A 20537-nucleotide genomic window follows, 5' to 3' on the forward strand; every position below is an offset into this window, starting at 1 on the left:
TATGAGCAAATTCAAAATAGTGTTGAGTAAAGAAGCCAGACAAACAGTATGTACACATGTATATTAAGTGATGTACAAAGAGGCAACGCTCATCTGAGGTCAGCTGGTGATTGCGCGGCCAGGGGGTGGGTGGTGACTGGAGAGGGCATCAGGAAGCCTTCTGGGGTGCTGTAATGTCCTGTCCCCTGCTCTGCGAACCCCTCTGCTGCCTGTCTGCATGTGCCGTGCAAGTTCATGGAGTGTAGAGTCAGTATATACACACTTTTATGCATGCGAGGTGGTGGTCGCGAGGATGGAGAGGAGGGGACCGAGTCACTGAAAAGACATTTCTGGGCTTCCCCTCTGGTAAGAGTGCTCTGCCTCGCTGGCGAGGAGCTGGGCCTCCTATGGCTCAGAGGGTAATTCAGAAAGACCACAGGAGAGCAGAGAGCAGAGGACAAGATGATGACACAATTACTGAGCAATTTCAGGGCAGCTTTCTGGGCTGCCAGCAGCTCACCTGCAGGTGCAGGGGCTGCTGTCACAGCCCGAGCTGCTGATGGAGGGAGGGGCTGACCTCTACCAGCTCCTTGCCCTCCCCCAGCCAGGCACAGCTCTCAATAGTATTCACGGCCCTCCAGGGAGCATCCCTCTGCCTGCCCTGCCAGACTGGAAGCGCCCTGAGGGCAGATGTCCTCGCATCTGGTCTCGGGACTAGAATAGGTGCGATCCAGCAGAACTCTGTGGTTGGGTGGCTGGACGCAAAGAAAGAGGCAGAGGGAAAGATGCCTTTATGTGATATGGATGTGCATCCCACCCCACCCATGCTCATCCTCTCCTCCCTCTGAGCAGCCCTCAGCCCACACTGAGCCCCCTCCAACTCTGCTGCCAGGTTTGGGCAGATTGTGTCATCTCTCAGTCCTTGCCCTGCAGTGAGGCCCAGGCCCTGGCCCAGAGAGGGTCAGCTTTCCCCTAGCTGTCCATCATCTTGCCTCTCTCTTCAACTGGCTCCATGCTGAGGGGGCCACCCAGAGCAGAGGTCTACCAGCCCTCCAAGCTCAGACTGCCCATGCTGAAAAGTGGTTCCTTTCCAGAGGCCATGGATCAGCTGGTCCCTGGCCCAGAGCTCTGGGGTTTGCTAGGAGCTTCCTCAGTCAACCAAGGCCAGAAAAGCCAAAGCCCTGTTCTTGCTTTTCCACCTGCATGAACGCCCCCTGATGCAAAGGAGTTTCCAGGGCTTGAGGCAATCTTGCAGCCGTTGGAACAGAGGACTGACCCAAGATGGACTTGGGTAAGTCTTCAGCCACTATTGGGTGACCGGTGCCCATACTTATCCATGAATCCAAGTAGAAACAGAGATATAAGCAGCTCCAGGGTTTGGCTCAGAAGCCAGTTGATCTATAGCATACCCTCCCTTTCTCCTGTCCTGCTCATCATCTGGCCCTGGGCCCACTTACCGGCTGGCCAGACCCGGGGCTGGAGCAGAAGATGGTGTACTTGCGGATCACCCCGTTGGGCTTGGTTGGGGGCAGCCAGGACACGACCACGCTACTGGCGGATGAAGGGACAGCTTTGATGCCAGCAGGGGGACCTGGAACTGAGCAGGGGGAAGGCCAGGTCAGTTTAGAGAAAAGAGGAGCTTGGCCTTTGGGAAAGAATGGCAGGGTGGGGAGAGTGAGGCAGACCAATCTGGGAGAGCTTCCTGAAGGAGGCATCCTGGTGCTACATACAGTTTAAAGGAGGAGGTTCTAGCAAGGCAAACCTGTGGGAGGACAAAGGTGATCATTTTAGGCTTGTAACAAGTCTCTGAGATGGAGGCACTGGGAGTGGCCATCTTCAGAACTGTTTGGCCAGTACCAAGGACTTAGGACACATAAGAAAGAAAGAGAACCCATAAGAACCCTTCTTGGTCCCTATGACCCCTAACCTCATCCCTGCTCCCATGCTATACTAACTGCTAATTTGTATTTAGACCAAACAAATATACTGGTCACTTTCTCCAAAGTTTTGGCCTGTGAGCTCCTTGAGGCTGGGGACTCTAGAGACTCATAGAACAGACCTCCTCCAGAGGGGCAAGAGTCAGTGGTCAGCGAATGACTGTGTTTCCTGCCATGTGCTCAGGACACTGCCCTTGGGATGCTGGCTAAGCCCTTTCTTTTTTAGGAGGGAAAGTCCACTTTAGAATTGGCTGGGAAATCCATCCTAAGTGGATCCAATCCATACAGATTCTGACCTCCCATTGTCCCCATGTTGGGGCCTGCCTGGGCTCCCCGGGCTCTGTCTGGAGCCTAGAAGTGTTCTGTTTTCAGCCCACACTCTCATTTCTCTTTCCTTTGTGTCATCATGACTTGCCTTCCCTCATGGGAGTTTTCATGCTCCTTTGAAGACTGTGATGGTATCCTATTCAACTTATTTTACCTCTCCAAGCCTCAGTTACCCCAGCTATAGGGACATAACAACCACATTAAAAGTTTATAGTGAGAATTAATGCTAATTAAAATAAAGCACCTGGCATGGGGCCTAACACGTAGAAAACACTCAATAAATTGTAACAACCAGTATTTTTGCATTCTCTCCCAGGACTCTCAGCTTTTAGCACCTACCTCACTTTTTAAAACCCAATAAGTGGTCAACAATTCTAGGTTAAGTAAAATAATAAGAAACAACATTATTATCCATCCCGGGGCCTGAGCCCAGAAGCTGGCAATCGTCCTCAACCCCACACTTCTTCACTGCTACAGCCTTGCCATTTACCTCTGTTAGGGGTCTCTGCGGTTTTGGGGTGCAGGGGTTGGGGGGTGGTGTCTATGGATGGCTGCTGGGGCAACTGCAGTGTTCAAATCTTCTCTGTCCTTGCATACTTTTTCTTATCAGTTATTGAGAGAAATATATTGAAATCTCTCACTATGATTATAGATTTATCTATTTATCCTTATCATTCTGTTGGTTTTGCTTTTGTGTATTTTGAGGTTATGTTATTAGGTTCATAAAAATTTAAGGCTGTTTTATTTGCCTAGTAAATTAAGTCTTTTACCATAGCAAAATGTCCTTATAAGAACGATTTTTGACTTAAAACATGTCTGATATTAATATTTCAATTTTCTCTTAGTTTTCTATGGTTTTTCTTTTTTCCATCCTTTCATGTTTAACTTTTCTACATGCTTATGTTTTTAGATATCTCCTATAAACAGCACATATTTGGGTTTTATTTCATGCTAGTCAGTCTGACAGTCTTTATCTTTTAATTGGAGAATTTAGTCAGTTTATCTTTAATGAAATTACTGATATATTTGGGTTTAAATATCATTTCCTGCTAGATACTTTCTATTTGTCCCATCTATTGTTTTTCTTTGTATTTTCTTTTGTGCCTTCTTTTGAAAATTCTCTCTCTCTCCCTCTCTATTAGTTTTGCTATTACAGTCTTTCACTACTTTTAGATTGCAATGTGAATCTTTGACTTACCAAAGCCTAATACCATTAATCGGCACTTTTCTTCTCAGACACTGTAAGGACTCAGGACTTCCATTTACTCTCTCTCAATTTATATGCCATTATACTGCATATATTTTATTTTATTAATTTAATGCTATTTTTAAAAATTACTCAATGAATTTTATTACATTTATAGTTGTACAACAATTACCACAACCAAATTTTATGCATTTCCATCCCAAACTCTCAGTGCATCCCCCCCCCCAACCTGTCTCATTTGGAAACCATAAGTTTTTCAAAGTCTGTGAGGCAGTATCTGTTCATTCTGCATATATATATATATATGTGTGTGTATACACACACACACACACACACACATATATATTTTTTTGTCTTTTGTCTTTTTCAGGGCACCTGCTGCATAGGGAGGTTCCCAGGCTAGGGGTCTAATCGGAGCTGTTGATGCCTGCTTACGCCACAGCCACAGCAATGCGGGATCTGAGCTGTGTCTGTGACCTATAACACAGCTCACAGCAATGCCGGATCCTTAACCCACTGAGCAAGGCCAGGGATCAAACCCACTACCTCATGGTTCCTAGTCGGATTTGTTTCCGCTGTGCCACAACAGGGACTTCTCATTCTGCATATATTTTAATTCTGCATATATTTTAAACCCCTTTCTGGATAACACATCATTATGCAATCGATGCTGATTTTGATTTACCCATATAGTCACCATTAATTGCTTTTCTTTCTTTCTTACATGACTGAGTTTACACATGGGATTGTTTTCATTCTAGCTAAAGAATGTCCTTTAATATTTCCCTCAGGGCAGGTATGTTGGTGGTAAATTCTCTCAGTTTTTGTTTGTTTGAAAATGTCTTTATTTCATCTTAATCTTGTAAAATATTTTTGTTACCTATAAAATCGTATGTTGATAACTATTTTTTCATACATACTTTAAATACACCACTCTATTGTTTTCTGGCTTTCATTCTTTCTAATAAGTTAGCTGACAATCTAATTGTTGTTCCTTTGAAGGTAGTTGATCTTTTCTTCCTTCTGGTTGCTTTTAAGATTTTTCTTTGTGTGTTTGTTTTTCAGCAGCCTCATTATGATAAGTCTCGGTGTGGATTTCAAGTTACTGCCTGTGAAGTTTGTAGAGCTTCTTGTATTTGGGCTTGATGTCTTCATCAGCTTTGCAAAGTTTTCGGACATTTTAACTTCTGCTCCATTCTTTCTCCTCTTCTTGGGTATCTTCTCGTATCTTCTATGTCCTTGATATTCAGAATGTGGTCCATGGATCAGCAACAGTATCACCTGGGAGCATGTTAGAAATGCAAAATCTCAGGTTCCACCCTAGACCTACTAAATCAGAATCTGAATTTTAAGGGATCCCCAAGTGATTTGTACACACAGTAAAGTTTGAAAATCACTGCTCTATATATCTTATTCGCTCTTTTGTTTTCCATTCATTTGTCTTTCTGTTTTTTTTTTTTGATATTATCTTCTGACCTATATTCCAGTTCACTAGTCATCTCTTCAGCTGTATCTAACCTGTTATTAAACCCATCCAGTGAGTTCTTAATTTCAGATATTAGTAGTTTTTGTTTCTAGATTTTCCATTTAATAGTTTCCAATACTCTTAAAATTTCAATCTTGTTAAGAATAATTATTTTAAAATCCATATTTGATAAAAACTATGTTTAGAATTTTTGTGGATCTGTTTTTTTTTTTTCATTTTTTTTTTCCTGCTGGCTTTTCTTCACATAGTCCCCATTATTTTTTATTGTATGCTAGGCACATTATTTGCAAAATTGTTTGTGGAAATAATTTGAGGTCTCAGATGATGTAATCTTCCTAAAGAGAGAATTATGTTTGCTTCTGACAGGCACTTGCAATCTGGGACACTAATGACCTGAGGTCACCTCAATCTAATTTCTAGAACTGAGATGATTCGAGGCTGTGCTGTCTACTTTTGGTCCCCTTTTAATCTTAGAGTTCTGCCCTTCATGGTCTCAATTCAAAGTGGGGGCAGGGTTTGCCAGACAGACCCGCACACCCTAGTTAGAGGCCCTGACCACCAATTAATGTCTTTCTAATAATTCTCACTTTCTCAGTCACTGCCTCCATATTCAGCAAATGTCCCCCAGGGGAAGAGCTGTTCCAAATACAAGGCTCACCTCCTGGGCCTCCATTCTCTCTTGGATCCTGGCCTAGTAACTCTTCACTTTCCTGCCAGCTCTCTGATGCTTTCAAACCAGGTGTTAAAAAAAATTTCTTTTTAAATTCAGATTTCATAGTATCCTCAGTGGCTTCATTTTGTCTACAATTCCTGGAAGTGGAAATCCTTTGATACGTTTCTCTAAATGTGTCCCTCCTTCTCCCCTTGTCCTCACTGGTGCCTCCCTGGCACACACATTCCTCTTCTCTGCCTTGATGCCCACGGGTTCTATGAGGCCTCTCTGACACTAGCCCTTGTCCCCCACCCCCTTCCCATGGTTAATCCTCTACACTTCTACAAGAGTTACCTTCCAAAAACACAGGTTGAGTTCAAGCCTCTTCCTCAGTTTAAGTCCTTTACAGTGACCTAAAGTCCAACCCAACTTTGCACTCTGAGGCCATAGAGCTATGTTTGGTATTCACAGGGGAGATGCCCAGTAGGCAAAAGGTTTTGTAGTTCATGAAATGAGTGCAGCTAAGCCAGCCTGAAACCAAGCTCAGATTGAGAGGTCTGGACTTAAGAAATGAGCTTGAATCGATGTTTGCATTTTATCTTTTTATTTATCTTGTTTTTCTCTAAGATTTTTCCTATGGCAAAATGCCAGTCCTGTGGGGGAGTGAGAGAGTGTAGGGAGTCACAGTGTCTTCACATGAGGGTATCTGCCCAAGGTCCCGTAGCAAAGCTGGAGTTGGAAGCTGCCTGCTTTTCAAGTCAGCTGAGGAGTCATTGTAATGACTGCCACCTACAAATGGGAGAAGCTGGTGGAGTTGGAGCAGCACTGGTGAAGCAGGCATGGTTGTCTGCCTACCCATCTGCCATCATTCCTTCCTATTCCTTGCCAACAGAGTCTCACTTTTGCTTGGGTAACCCCTGCTCCTCCACCCTTTAGAGAAGGCTGCCTCCATCACCTACACCAGAGGATTTATCATGCTTAGAGTAAGTCAGCCATGACAATTCCATTCTCCTTGCAGTGACCGGCTTAGCAAGAGGCATATTGCCCCACTGTGGCCCATGAGCAGTGAGGATAAATCTGTTGAGGGGGGTTTCTGGGAAAGGTTTCCTTTACTCCCAAGAGAGGCGTGCCCGTAAAGAGAGACTGCTTCTCTCACTCTGAACTCTGTCTTGTCTGGCGTGATGCCTGGAGCTGCAGACATCTTGAAATCTTGGGAGGAACAGCTGACAGACTGAAGATGGCAGAGCAGAAAGATGGGAACCACTGAATTAACCAACCCCGGAGCTGCCCTACGCCAGACTACTTCTCATGGGTGATAACAACTGTGCTTATCGCTTAAATCTTTTTTTAGTTGCATTACTCACCACCAAAAGCTTCCTGATACAAGTGGTATGATGGAAAGCACAGAGGCTATGGAGGCAAGAAAGCCTGGGTTTGCCACCCATTAAGCTTTCTGATCCTCTGCAAGCTGCTTTAACTCTTTAGGTCTCAGTTTCCTCATCTCTAAAATGGAAACGACACCTGCCCCACCGGGATATTGCAAGGTTAAATCATGCTTATGATGGCGCATCACAAACATGTCAAGTTATGACCACTGTTCTGGACAAGACTTCATCTGACAGTGGCTTCCTCCTGGCTTAGGTTTCCCTCAAGGGCACTTGAGTCCACCGGAAGCAGTCATTTCATTGGCAGCTCCTGGTAGGTATAAAGCAGCTACCATTTGCTAGCACTTGACAGTTTAGAAAGGATTCTGCAGCTATGTTGTTTACAACATCTAGATTTTATCATGAGGAAACTGAGGCTCAGAAAGGTTAAGTGACTTGCCAATAGGTGGCAGGGCTGGGGTGTGCACTTCTGTGTTCATTAGTGCCCCTTCCGCTCTGAAACTACTGTCTCAGGACCCTGGCCCCTGCCTGTGTGTGTTCCTCCGTAGGTAGCTCTAGGGTGGGGGGCTGACAGCTCCTCATAGGGAGGGAGGGAGGGTGCTCCTAGACCTCTGGATCCTCTCATGGGGCCTCACCTGGGTCAGTTACAGTGGCTCAGGCTTTGCATCAGAATAGGACACAAGAACTCTGGGGGTCTGGGTGGTTAATTTCTAGAGCACAGGAAGGTGCCAGTTTGCGTGTGTCCCTGAAGCCCCGGAAGGGGCCAGGCTCTGAGCACCATTCCCATTCGGTCTCCACATAAGAGCAGGTGGCTCTGCCTGGAGCTGTCCCAGGAAACCTCGATGGGGGGATTAATGACAGGAAAAGTAGGGCAGGCAGGTTGGTAAATATTTAATTGCTCAGAGCTTACGGGGTGGGGGAGGGGGCTGATCTGATGGAAAGGGAAGGGCTTAGGGAGAGTGGGGAGAACTAATCTGAGCTGGGAGCTAGTCTGGTCCCCACGCCACCAAGCCTAGGCTGCACTGGGAACATCGCTATCATTCCCTGCCTGAGTCACCGCTTTTTAACTCCTCTCAACCCTCCAGCAACTTCTGGGCAGAACCTAGGTTGGGGGTCTCTGCATCCTCTGAAAAACACTGAAGCTCAGCAAGAAGGAAGCCATAATGCCAACGACGGCCACCCTTAATTAAGTGCCCACTGTGCGCCAGCCACTTCACGTCACCCAACTCTTCTAACACAGCACCTGGCTCAGAAGGGGTAGAATCAACTAAGTGATGGGGTTGACGGGGGTGAGGAAGGAAGTGGAGGAGGAGCCCAGAGCTGAGTAGGGTCACACATGGCACCTCCTGGGTGCGGTGAGGCCCCTAGAGGTTGCAGCTCTGAGCCCGGGTGGGAGGTCTGGCTCTTTTCCTAACCTGCTTCCTCCTGGGCTGACAGCTCCCAGTCTCCCCACCTGACTTCATCACTCTACCCCTGAGGTCTGGCTCCTTATCCCTGTTTTCTTCCGGGTCTGCTCCCATGAGGAAGGGCTTTAAGATCATAGCTCCAAATGGACGTGCATCCCATTCCTTCCCTGAGAGCCCCCAGCACACATGCCAGAGTCCAGGGGCCTGGCCCATTCTGGGGTCTCTGCCAGGTGACTGCCCAGTCCCTATCCTGGGATGTGTGGGGTGATGCTCCTGTTCCCCCCATCCCAACCAGCTGTATCCAGAGGAAATCAGGCCAAAACCTGCAGGGGAGCAGAGGCCATGAAAAGATGCTCTGGGTGGGGTGGAGGTGGAGGAGACTCTCTGGCTCCCTACCTAGTACGGGAAGCTCTTTCTCCCGCAGCAGGGCCCCAGCGCCCTCCAAGTCACCCTCCAGCAAATCAAAGGGACGGGAGAAAGATGGTGCCCTGCTTGCACCCTTCTCCTCGGGTGGGATGAGCAGTGGGGTGGCTCGAGGGCAGCGCTCTGCAGCAGGCCCTGGGAGCCTGCCCCGTGGGTCAAGGCCAGGCTGGGCTGGAGGAGCACACTCACCATCCTCCTTGGTCTGGATGTAGAGCACACTGCTGCGCACGCCGTCCCCGGCCTGCGTGTAGGCCAGCACCTGCACGCTGTAGTTGGTGAACTTCTCCATGCCTCGCAGCTCCACCCGCTCCCGCGTGGTGGTGATATTCTGCATCTCGCCCCACTCTGCCGGACAAAAGCAGCCTCTGAGTGCCGCCCAGGCTGGCCACGCCTTGGTCCCCTTGCCACTGCCCCTCTGCCAGCCTGGGCTCCGGACAGGCCTGCTCCACTGGGCTCAGACCTTGACTCCGTGGTGGTGGCGACTAGGGGAGCCCTCTACCTTGAGGTACACGGGGGCAGATCTTGGGCACTGCTCCCAGGCCACATCTCTCCCCAGTTGGCCCACCCAAGTGCATGCCAGCCTGGCCTCAGCAACCCCCCTCCATCCACCTTGCACTGAATTCAACTTAATACTCTCCAGTTAGAACTCTTCCATCTCTCCAAGCAACACTTCCCTCTCCTCCCCTTGATCCTCTCTCCATGTGAGGGACCCCAAAAGTGACTTGAACCTGGAGGGGAGCCCGGGGCCAGGCAGCTGGCCGACAGCCGTTCCTATGGGCTGCCCGGAGCCTTCTTGGGCTCTGGGCTCTCTGTCGGCGGTGGCTCCTTGGGGGGATGACAGGCTGAGGCTGCCTCCCTGCACCTGACTCCTCCTGAGCCAGCGCCTTAAACTCTCGAGACGATAAGGCGCTAAGTCACCGTGACCTTCCCCCCACCTCTCGAGGATGCCCGCCCTGCACAGAGAACGTGGGCGAGGCTGGTGGAGCTGCAGCCAGGAAGGGCCAGGCCTTCCTCAGGCTCAGTGAGAACCTGTCTTCCTGGCTCTAGACTCTGAAGGAGAGCTCAGGGGGACGGTCCCATGGGATGGCTGGGGTCCTAGAAGGAGGAAAGAGACAGGCTCCTGGGCCGACAGCCCTCCCCCTGGGGCTACCGCATTTTCAGAAAGAGCCCGGAACACTGGCCAAGGACAGGCCTTGTAGAAGACAGTGCCTGCAAACCCGCCCCGGCACCTTGCCAGGGACCCTGCGCAGGTGAAAGTTGGGCAGAGGGCCTGGCCAGGGGCAGGCTGCAGTCTACCAGGATCCAGAGGGTGAGGATGCCAGGCGCAGCCTGAGGGGACAAGTCAGCAAGCAGGAATGTCAGAGGCCTGAGCAGCGAGACCTTCCTTTTCCAGGAGGTCAGAATCCAGGGTGGACCTGTCCAGGACCAGAGCCAGAGAAAGACCCAGGAAGAGGACCATGTGGCCAACAATCTAGGGGCCACTGGGGACCAGAGAGACTGATGCCTTCCTCCTGCAGGGGCTGAGCTAGACCCACAGGCTTTAGAAAAAAGGAGGCAAGTTCTGGAAAGAGGGCCCACCCTGTTCGTGGCTCAGTATAGATGTGTGCGGCCACCTCACTAAGGCTGCGGGAGACCTTCAGGCCTCCGTGCTTTTGGTGGAGATGGTGGAGGCCAGGCAGGAAGAGACAACTCCTGTCGGCAGTGCTTCTGAGCAGAGGAGAATCCAGGTGGGGGAGGGGAGGGCAGCTGTGCTGGGGGGATGACTCTGAGCTGAGTCCCCGGTCCTGGGGGCGGGCAGGGGGCCAGTGGCAGAAGGCTCAGGTCAGGAAGGCTATGTCACTGCCATGGTCTGGGATGCTGCGCCTCTAGTTGGCGTGACTGCAGGCCTCCCGGTCACTGCAAAGTCTCTGTCACTCAGTGGGCAGGGGCTTGGTGTGTTTGAGGGGCTGCACAGCCAGTGTGGACTGGCACAGCCCAGGGGAAGGAAGGCACCCAAAAGTTTGGGCCATTGTTTTGGTTTTTCTCCTCCTGCCATTCCTACCCCTGCCACTGCACGCTCTTCTCTGCCCTTCTCCAGGTCCGGGTGGCTCTCTGCACAGACCACACACCTCACTGTCTGGCAGAGGAGCCACCCTCCCGAGGTTCTGGTGGCCCTGCTTCTTCCTCTTGCCCTTTCAGGTCTAGGCAGGGATGGCTTCCTGCTGGCACTAGGCCCAGGTGCCCTGTTCTCCCTCACACCCCCTGGAGGGCAGCACCTTCATTCGAGTCTCCTCCACTGCCCCACTCGAGTTTGGGACCCTGACCGACATGGCCACGAAGTGCTAATATCGACACATTCCATCGGAAGAGCAAATGTGCCTGTCACCCCTCAAGTCATTGCCCAACATGCTACTGTTCAGGAGCAGCTGGGTTCTTCTCCACCCCCGCCCCCCCAGGACCCTGGCTCTGGCCCAGAATGACAAGGACGGAGGAGGGGCTGGACTTCCACTTGACATCCCATAGGAAGATGCTGAGCCCCCACAGAGTGTGGACCTGCACCTGCACCGACCCCGCATCTCTCACCCTGCGAGCCAATTACATTCCCAGCAGACTCACCGCCATCAACGTAGAGCGACCAGAAGATGACGCGATAGCCTTTGAGGACGCCATTGAGGGTGCTGCGTGGGGGCTCCGACCAGGAGATGACAGCCACGTCGGAAGTGATGGACAGGGCCCGGACATTCTCGGGGGGCTGGCTGGGCACTGCAGGGGGCGGGGGGGGGAGCAGAAGGGCCCGGTCAGGGGGGACAGGACAACATTCACATCCAGATGAGGCTTTGCTGCCCAGCTCGGGGAACTTCAGGTTAGACAAGCGGGAGGCCCTCCTGACCCAAAGCGTCTTGAGAGTCTGGGCTGGTGGCTGGGAAGGGAACCAAGTCTCCTTCCCTGGAGATTTGGGTGAATAGAGATCTTTCCAACTTGGTTCCAGGGCTCCGGGTGGCACATTTCTGGATCTGGGTAAATGCTGGGGAACTCTGGGCATGAGCTGGGATTTACCAGCAGGCACAGCCCAGGGAGTCCACCTTGGCTGTACATTCAGAACCTGGAAGACCAAGCCAGCCCTGAGGCATCTGTCATTAATGCTCTTATCTGATGCTCTGTGTCACCTGAGCAGTGGATCTGCACCCTGGCCTGGCTCTAGAGACCCTTGTATCCTTATGCCAAGCTGAAGGGAAGGAAATGAAGGATGTCAAACCACCCTGGGGCAGGGGATAAGGTTCCGCAGACATCTTCAGGACCTCTAGGGTCATTACATCTTTATCCCTTGTCCCTGTTCCCAAACACACTAACAGGCGCAGGTGATGGGAAAACACTCTCTGAGACCAACTTGGGTGGTCTGCCCTGCCTTTAACCCTCTCCATCTGAGAGCTACCTTTGAGCCTAACCTAAGTCCCACCCCCTGGGGGTGGCTTTGCTGCAGCTCATCCTTTCTGAGTTGAGACCGTAGCGACACCAGGCCCCAAGGAGCCACCTTGGCTAGGGACAACTTTGGTGGCACTTGCACTGGCTTCCAAAGAGCCAGGGGCAAAGGGAAGGGCCATGTCCGCTCTGCTCTGGGTGGGAGGAAGGAGGTGTAGGCTGGATGGAAGGCAATTAGATCCCGTTGCCCCACAAGAGGCAACTCTAATTTTTATGAGCATTTAAATGATAATACATCATCCTAACGATCCTCTTTGAGAATGATTATTGTTTCATATTACTTAGGTGTAAAAATATAAGCACCATGTAATTAGGGACCCAGTGTAATAAACTAATACAGATCGCCCGTTCGAATAAAATGAAGGTAATATAATTATGGAAAAGACACTATTGCTAAAGCAGGGGCCCTTGAATACCCCAGGAGGAGTGCTAATATTGCCAGGAAACGATCAGGAGCTGACAGGCTAACGAGGGCCTTAATTAAGTATGAAAAACTGCTGAGCAAATGCTGCTGGAAACTTTCTCCCCCCATCCCCCTCCTTTGTTTGGAAAATGACTCCACAGCCCATGCTGATCTCTCCCTCTTGGTAATTCCAGCCCCCTCCCCACCCCGTGGCCCCCAAAGCAAGGCAGGCCTGGCCTGGCTGTTTCCTGGGATGGCCCTGGTGGATGGAGTTTAGTGTTTGGTGTGGGCTTGGGCAGCCGTTCCTCGGGCACGCCTTCCCCAGCATCCTGTGTCCACGTCACTTGTCCCTGCCTCCAGCCTTGCTCCCAACCAAGAGGATAACAACAGCGTGAAGTAGAAAGACTATAGGATTCAGGGTCAGGCTGCGATTTTGACCTGGACGCTTCTTCATTAGATGGGCAGTTCTGGCCAGGTTCTTAGCCTCCGTGAGCCTTGGCACCTTTTATGGGTAATGGCCTGGCTGTTAGCACTGTGGTTCTCACAGGTGCTCCTTGCACCAGCAACATCAGCATCAGTTGGGAATTTATTAGAAAATGCACAGTTTGGGCCCCCACCCTAGACCTGCTAAAGCAGAACTCTCGGGGAGGGCCCAGCAATCTGTTTACAGCCCTCTGATAAGCACTCAGGTTTGAGAACCACTGTGTCAGGGCACTGCCTGGGACTGGTACTGCTGGTGCTGAGAGGTGACAAGCTGATCTTCCTCTATCCAGCCAGGCTCGTGGCCAGCATCACGGAGGGGAGGGGGCTTTGGGGGCCGGGGAGGGTGAGGGATGGTTGAGGGGTGGGGGAGCTGGCAGAGTGCAGCTCGGGTACTTCTCCGCACCTTCCTGCGTCCTGGGCACCCTTCCCTCTTTCTGTGTTCTCCCTTTTTCCCGGGGGCCCAGTGCTCTGGGGCTATGATGTCTGCTCCTTCTCAAAGCCAGCGTTGTGCCCCCAGAGCAATTAAATGGGAATCTCTGGAGATGACGCCAGACATCAGGATTTTTAAAGCTCCCCAGATAATTCCAATTTGTAGTCAAAGTTAAGAACCACTGGTACGAGCTAATCTACTTTCACGTAGTTCTGACCTGATGTGTCCTTTTCCCCCAGGATGTTTGCATACTCAGAGAGAATGAGGTAAGGAGATGGCATTGCTTAACAAAAGGAATGACTCTCTAATGGTGGAATGCTGGGTATTTTCATGGACCAGGGTGATGGCATTATGTTACTGGGCACTTAGTTCCCTCCCTCTGCTGGGGGCAGGCTCAGACTCAGCGACAGGTTTTAATTTCGCATCCTGGTTTTGGGCGGGGGCATCAAGAAGGAAGCTTGGAGCATGCTCTGTTTCTTCCTTATCTGCTCCTTGGGAGGCTGTGACCACCCTGACCCCACCTCTGGAGGGCATCAAGGTCACATCTCTCCTCCATTCCTGCCACAGGCTTGGGTACCAGCTGGCTCTCCTCTGTGTTTGGAGGGCAGGCATGCTCCTGCGGCCTCCTACCCCTCTCCTCCTGAGGAACTGGCCCCTAACTCACTTATCAGAGTTGAAGTCCTCTCCAGTCCTCAAAGAATTCAGTTTTAAAAACTGGGCTCTAATTGCTCCCACAATTAAAACTTGTGGCTCAGCAGTAATGATCCTGACTAGGACCCATGAGGATGTGGGTTCGATCCCTGGCCTCGTTCAGTAGGTTAGGGATGGTGTAGGTTGCAGATGCGGCTACGATCCAGCATTGCTGTGGCTGTGGCGTAGGCCAACAGCTACAGCTCTGCTTCCATCCCTAGCCTGGGAACTTCCATATGCTGTGGGTGTGGCCCTAAAAAAAATTAAATAAATTTAAAAAATGGGCTCTAAATCTTCTGTACATGGATCTTGGGATTTCTTAACTCCACAGTCTCATCTCAGGTCCCTAGAACAGACGGTGGGCAGGTTCCAGCCTAGAATTCAAAGGTAACTTGGCTTTTGCTCCCTTTATAACCTGGAGGCTATAAAGGAGGAGAAACAGGAGGCAGCATGTAGAGGGAAGCCCTTGGGGACAGAAATGAGTCGGGGGAGGCAAAGGCAGAGGGAGGAACAGGGATGGAGAGTCAGATAGGGGCACAGACAGATAGGCCAATAGATGAATAGGCTGATGGGCAGATCCTCAGCAAGTGATGGATACAGAGCCAGCCAATGGATGGAGAGGCTCCCAGTGCTCAATGGACCAAATAGCCCTTGAGGAGCCTAATGGGAGAGAGGAGGTGGAGGGACCCAGGGACCACAGGACCATGATGGGGCTCAGGAGAACCGAGGGGCCCCAAGCCCTTCCTGACAGCCCTGGCTCTGCCCACAGCTGAGACCTGTCCCCTCTACCCTCTACTGGTGCCCTCACCATCCTCCAGGGTGGTGGCATTGATTTCGCTGGATGAGGGCCCTGTGCCAGCCCGATTGAAGGCCTGGACCACCACCCCATACTGTGCAAACTTCTTGAGGTTGTCCAGGGTGTAGACCTCACTGTCCCCAGTGGCCTTCATCTCCACGATGCTGTACTGCCCATTGCTGCCAGGGCTATTCTCTCGGTAGCCGATCTGATAGCCCCGGATGACACCATTCTGCAGTTCCTTCTTGGGTGCCTGTGAGCATGGAGTGGGGTGGGGAGGAGACAAAGACACAGGGACATTCTGAGAAGATGCTCTTAAAACCAAAGCCAGCTCATGTCAATCCTTTGCTTCCAAGCCTTCAAAGGCTCCCATCTCACTCAGTCAAGGCCAAAGTCCTTAGAAGGGCTCAAAAACTCTACATGAGCTGACCCCCGCCCCCATGCCTCTTGGACCTGTCTCCTCTCCCCATGTTCCTTATCTCTCACACACACCTCTCTGCTGTTGACACCAGACACATTCCCATCCAGGGGAACAGTCTTTCCTCGGATATCCACGTGGCTTGCCTCCTCGCCATTGTGGCATCCTTGCTGAACTGCCCCTTTCTTTTTTATTTTATTTTTTTTAGGGCCGCACCCATGACATATGGAGGTTCCCAGGCTAGGGGTCCAATCAGAGCTGTAGCTGCCAGCCACAGCCACAGCCACGCCAGATCCAAGCCACGTCTGCAACCTACACCACAGCTTAGGGCAACGCCGGATCCTTAACCCACTGAATGAGGCCAGGGAGCAAACCTGTGTCCTCATGGATCCCAGTCAGATTCGTTTCCACTGTGCCACCACAGGCACTGCTGAACCGCCCCCTTCTTAATGAGGCCTTAACTTAAGCTCTTGATGTAAGATTGCTCTCTGACCCCAGTCTACTGTTCCTTACATTTCCTCCTGGCTTTATTTTTCTCCATGGCACTAGCAGCATCTGATATTCTACATAGTTTACTTATGTCTGTGACTGTCTGTCCCCAACAGGGTTTAAGTGCCATGAGGATGAGGAGTGTGGCCTGTTTTGTTTACTGCTGTGTTCTCATCTAGAATGGTGCCTGGCATGTAGCAGGGCCTCAATACACACTTGTTGAATAAATGAATGAATCAACGAATTGGGATATGATTTGGCATGGACCCAGGAGCCTGGGAGAAACGCAACAGCAAACAAACTGTAACCAGGTGGAGAGGGAGGTAAGTAATTAGTTTCAATAAAAAGAGAGAGTCCCGGAGTTCCTGTCATGGCTCGGTGGTTAACGAGTCTGACTAGGAACCATGAGGTTGTGGGTTCGATCCCTGGCCTTGCTCAGTGGGTTAAGGATCCGGCGTTGCTGTGAGCTGTGGTGTAGGTTGCAGATGCAGTTCAGATCCCAAGTTGCTGTGGCTATGGTGTAGGCCAGCGGCTATGGCTCCGATTAGACCCCTAGCCTGGGAACCTCCATATGCTGTGGGAATGGCCCAAGAAATGGCAAAAAGACAAAAAGACAAAAAAAAAATGGAGAGAGTCCCAAGATACCACTTCACACCCAGGAGGACGGTTATCAAAACGTGAAAACTAACAAGTGTTGGTGAGGATGTGGGGAAACTGGAACCCCTAGGCCTTGCTGGTGGGAACATAAAATGGTGTAGCCACCGTGGAAGGCAGTTTGGTAGTTCCTCAAAAAGTTAAACACAGAAATACTCTATGATCCAACAATTCCATCTCTGGTATATACCCCAAAATAACTGAAGGCCAAAAAAAAAAAAAAAAAAAAAATTGAAAACAGAGACTCAAACAGGTATCTGCATTATTCACAATAGCTAAAGTGGGGGCGCAACCCAAGTGCGTATGGATAAACAGAATGTGGTCTGTACATACAACAGAATATTATACAGCCTTAAAAAGGAAGGAAATTCTCATACTTGCTACAGCATAGATGAACCTTGAAAATACTATGCTAAGTGAAATAAGCCAGACACAAAAGGATAAATATTATCTGACGCTTCTCTGAGGTACCTACAATACATGAATAGAATAGACTCTATACATTATACACACAGAAAGTAGAATAGAGGTTACTGGGGGCTGGGGATGGGTGGGTGGGGAGTTTGTGTTTAATGGGCACAGGGTTTCTGTTCAGATCATGAACAAGTTCTGGAGATGGACAGTGGTGATGGTGGCTAAACATCTTTTTTTTCTTTTTCTTTTTAGGGCCACATCTGCAGCATATGGAAGTTCTTGGGCTAGGGGTCAAATTGGGGTTGTAGCTGCCAGCCTACATCACATCCATGGCAGTACCAATTCTGAGCCATGTCTGTGACCTCCGCCACGGCTCGTGGCAACGCCAGATTCTTAATCCACTGAGGGAGGCTGGGGATGGAACTCTCACCCTCACGGACACTATGTCAGGTTCTTAACCCACTGAGCCACAATGGGAACTCCAGAGTTGCTAAACTTGTAAATGTACTTAATGCCACTGAACTCTACACACGATCATGGTTAAAATCATAAGCTTTATGTAAATAAGATGGCATGTATCTTTTACTACAAATTAAAAAAAAGAAAAGAGTTCTTGACTTTGATGTGGGCCCAGCCACTCTTGGAGCTGGATTGCCCTCGATAGCCTAGCCAGAAGCTGGGGTGTGTGGACAGCCAAGGCCTGAAGTCAGCTCATGGATGGAGGAACAGAGATGGGCCAGGACACGCAGGTGAGAAGGGGGCGCCTCAGAGTTCTGCCTGGTCGGGCCTGAATGAAGGGCTGATCCCAGCTGGCTAGGCAAAGGGAGAGGACTCCACTGGCATCAATCTAGGGGTAGGAAGCATCCTCTCACCCCCAGCTTGAACCCGCTACACAACCAGCCACATGTACAGGTGTCCTGAGAGAGAAAACATCAGGAGGCAAACATTCAGCGACACAGGCATTCTCATACACAATCACTCACACACACACACACACACGCTCTCCATATATCCCCTCATATCCAGAACCATGAACATACACATCCAGACCCATAAAAACAAACATCACAGTCTACACCTACCCATGGCCAGAAACACTTAGACCCACAGATACAAAGTGGCTCCTTTAATGAGGGGCCCTGCCCATCTATATACTGAGAGAGAATACACATCCCGGTACATATAAAAACAGCTTGAATCATGGTGTTAAAGACCATGAAGTTAATTTAAAAGCCCACCTTTTATTGCACTAAAAAAGTGTGATCAGAAACAATTAAGTTAGTAAAACAGCCTATTTTTAAAATCCAATGAATGTTTTAAATGAACTACATTTTTAAGCTCACTGTTAACTCAATAAAGTGAAGTTTTTAATTTAACGTAATTGTTCCGAACTCGCTAACTAGGTGTATTTAATTGACTTGACTTGTTGTTAATGCCCAAATAATGTTTCTCTCTGCATTTGGGCAGTCCTGTTTGCTGGTTTGTTAGTAGGCGAAATTTCTAGATTTGCGTCTTGTACGTGCACACTCGCACATTCAGGCAGACATCTGTCATAGATACAAACATAGCTTCAGGATGCCCTGGGCGTCACATTGACATATACTCTCATATAACACATTCTTGACCATATTGAAACACACTGATACATATATATATATACACACACACACACACACACATTGTTACACAATGACACATGCGCCTACATACCCAGGAGCTGCCCATACTGTGATACACACCTGTATGTACATGATATACACAGTACCACACCATCTTCCCTCATGTCAACGTATACTAGCAGAGGCCTTGGGTAGGCACTCAGGCATATTCTGCTACCTGCATATAGATATTCACATATTTATATAAATCTTGACAGATCTTCCTTCCTTCCATCCCTCCCTCTCTCCCTCTCTCCCTCCCCTTCTCTCTCCTCTCCTCTACTATTGCCCCCCCCACAAGAGGCGCACTCAAGATTTAAATCAATCTTAACAATATTTCTCTGAAGCATTAAGAAATCGATAGGCCTGATTGCAAATTTATGTCATAAAGCAGTGGTGATTCATCTCGTGGAAAGAGTCTTAAAATGAAGTGACTTATCTTTCAAGTGAATCTTTATTTTTCATTAATCTGTTTCGTGGTGTTAAAAAAAAAATCCCCTGAGAAGTCAGCCCCAAATTTATTGATGGGCTGGTTCATTCTGAAGTTCTAACTTTCTAATCAATTTTATTTTTCATTATGAGACTTTGGAGAAATAAATCTGATTCTAAATTTTTATCGACCTCCAAGTTGGAGCTTTGTAGCCAAATGTCTCAGATTTTACATACTTACTCATCCCCGCCCCCACCTCCAGGCTTCCTTGGAATATTCCTAGGAAATGCATCCGCAGCCAGGATGCAGACAAAACTTGGGAATTGGACCAGACACCAGGCTTCACCTTCAGTTTCTGAGCAAAGTCCTGGGGCCAGATTTCAATCTGGAGGGAACCATGGTTCCACAGCATCTACTAGGAGGGCTAGTACCAACTGTCCAGCCTCTGTCCCACTTCTGTCCTGGTCATTTCTCTACAGAGGGAAGGAACCAGGTTCTGGAGCTGTGTGCGTGCTTGTGTGTGCATGTGTATATTTATGTGCCCATGCATTAGTCTTTTTTAGGAAAACTACTACTGGACCTTTCTGAATCTCTCCCATTCTTGAGTCTCCATTTTTGAAGGGCCCAGAAGGAGGACTAAAGACCTAGACATTTCCCCACCAGGAGTTAAAGTCAGAAAATGACCTTGGGAGTTCCTGTTGTGACTCAGTGGAAATGAACCCGACTAGTATCCATGAGGATGCAGGTTAAATCTCTGGCCTCACTCAGTGGGTTAAGGATCCAGCATTGCTGTGAGCTGAGGTGTAGATCACAGATGTGCTTCGGATCTGACATTGCTGTGGCTGTGGTGTAGGCCAGCAGCTGTAGCTCCGATATGACCCCTAACTTCGGAACTTCCATAGGCCTTGGGTATGGCCCTGAAAAGAAAAAAAGAAAAAAGGGGGAAAAAAAGAAAATGACCTTGGACTTTGATTCCAGATGTAGATGAGGCAAACCACCCCCAGCCTCCTGCCCACCAAGCTACACTGTTGAGATGGGAGAGCTCCAAGAAGAAGAGCATGAACTCAATGCAGTGGGCTCTGGTGGGGAGACTGAATGGGGGTTCCAGACCATGTGCGCTGTCACAACTTAAATGGCCATGGAAGTCACCTTGCATCTCTGTCCACTCCACAGGAACAGAGCATCAGATAAGTTAGAAAGAAAATATCAGACACTGGAAATGCAGTGTAACAGAAAGCCATCAGGATGGGCAGCCCTATGCACCCATGGTAGGGGTGTGGTGATGACATCAGAGCTACCCAGGAAAGCATTTCTTGGTCCTGCTCATGAGTATTCTGATCTGCTCCTCTGCCCAGCTGTGATGGAGTCTTCAGATATCCTCTAGATTTACACGTTTCTTCCTCTTAGAAAT

The 20537-nt window shown here is 49.5% G+C and overlaps 1 protein-coding gene across 1 annotated transcript in view; it reads right to left on the reverse strand.

Moving 5' to 3' along the window:
- The window catches only part of DSCAML1 (DS cell adhesion molecule like 1), a 133213-nt gene that overhangs the window by 23524 nt on the left and 89152 nt on the right, over positions 1 to 20537 (reverse strand). Inside the window, exons 15-18 of the mRNA XM_047754357.1 lie at positions 15076 to 15316; positions 11398 to 11544; positions 8992 to 9147; positions 1437 to 1576 (exon numbers count right to left, since the gene is read on the reverse strand). Coding sequence (XP_047610313.1) covers positions 1437 to 1576; positions 8992 to 9147; positions 11398 to 11544; positions 15076 to 15316 — 684 coding nt within the window. The remainder of the gene's footprint in view (positions 1 to 1436; positions 1577 to 8991; positions 9148 to 11397; positions 11545 to 15075; positions 15317 to 20537) is intronic.

The sequence above is a fragment of the Phacochoerus africanus genome, chromosome 11 (assembly GCF_016906955.1).
Source record: "Phacochoerus africanus isolate WHEZ1 chromosome 11, ROS_Pafr_v1, whole genome shotgun sequence".
NCBI classification, from domain to species: domain Eukaryota; kingdom Metazoa; phylum Chordata; class Mammalia; order Artiodactyla; family Suidae; genus Phacochoerus; species Phacochoerus africanus.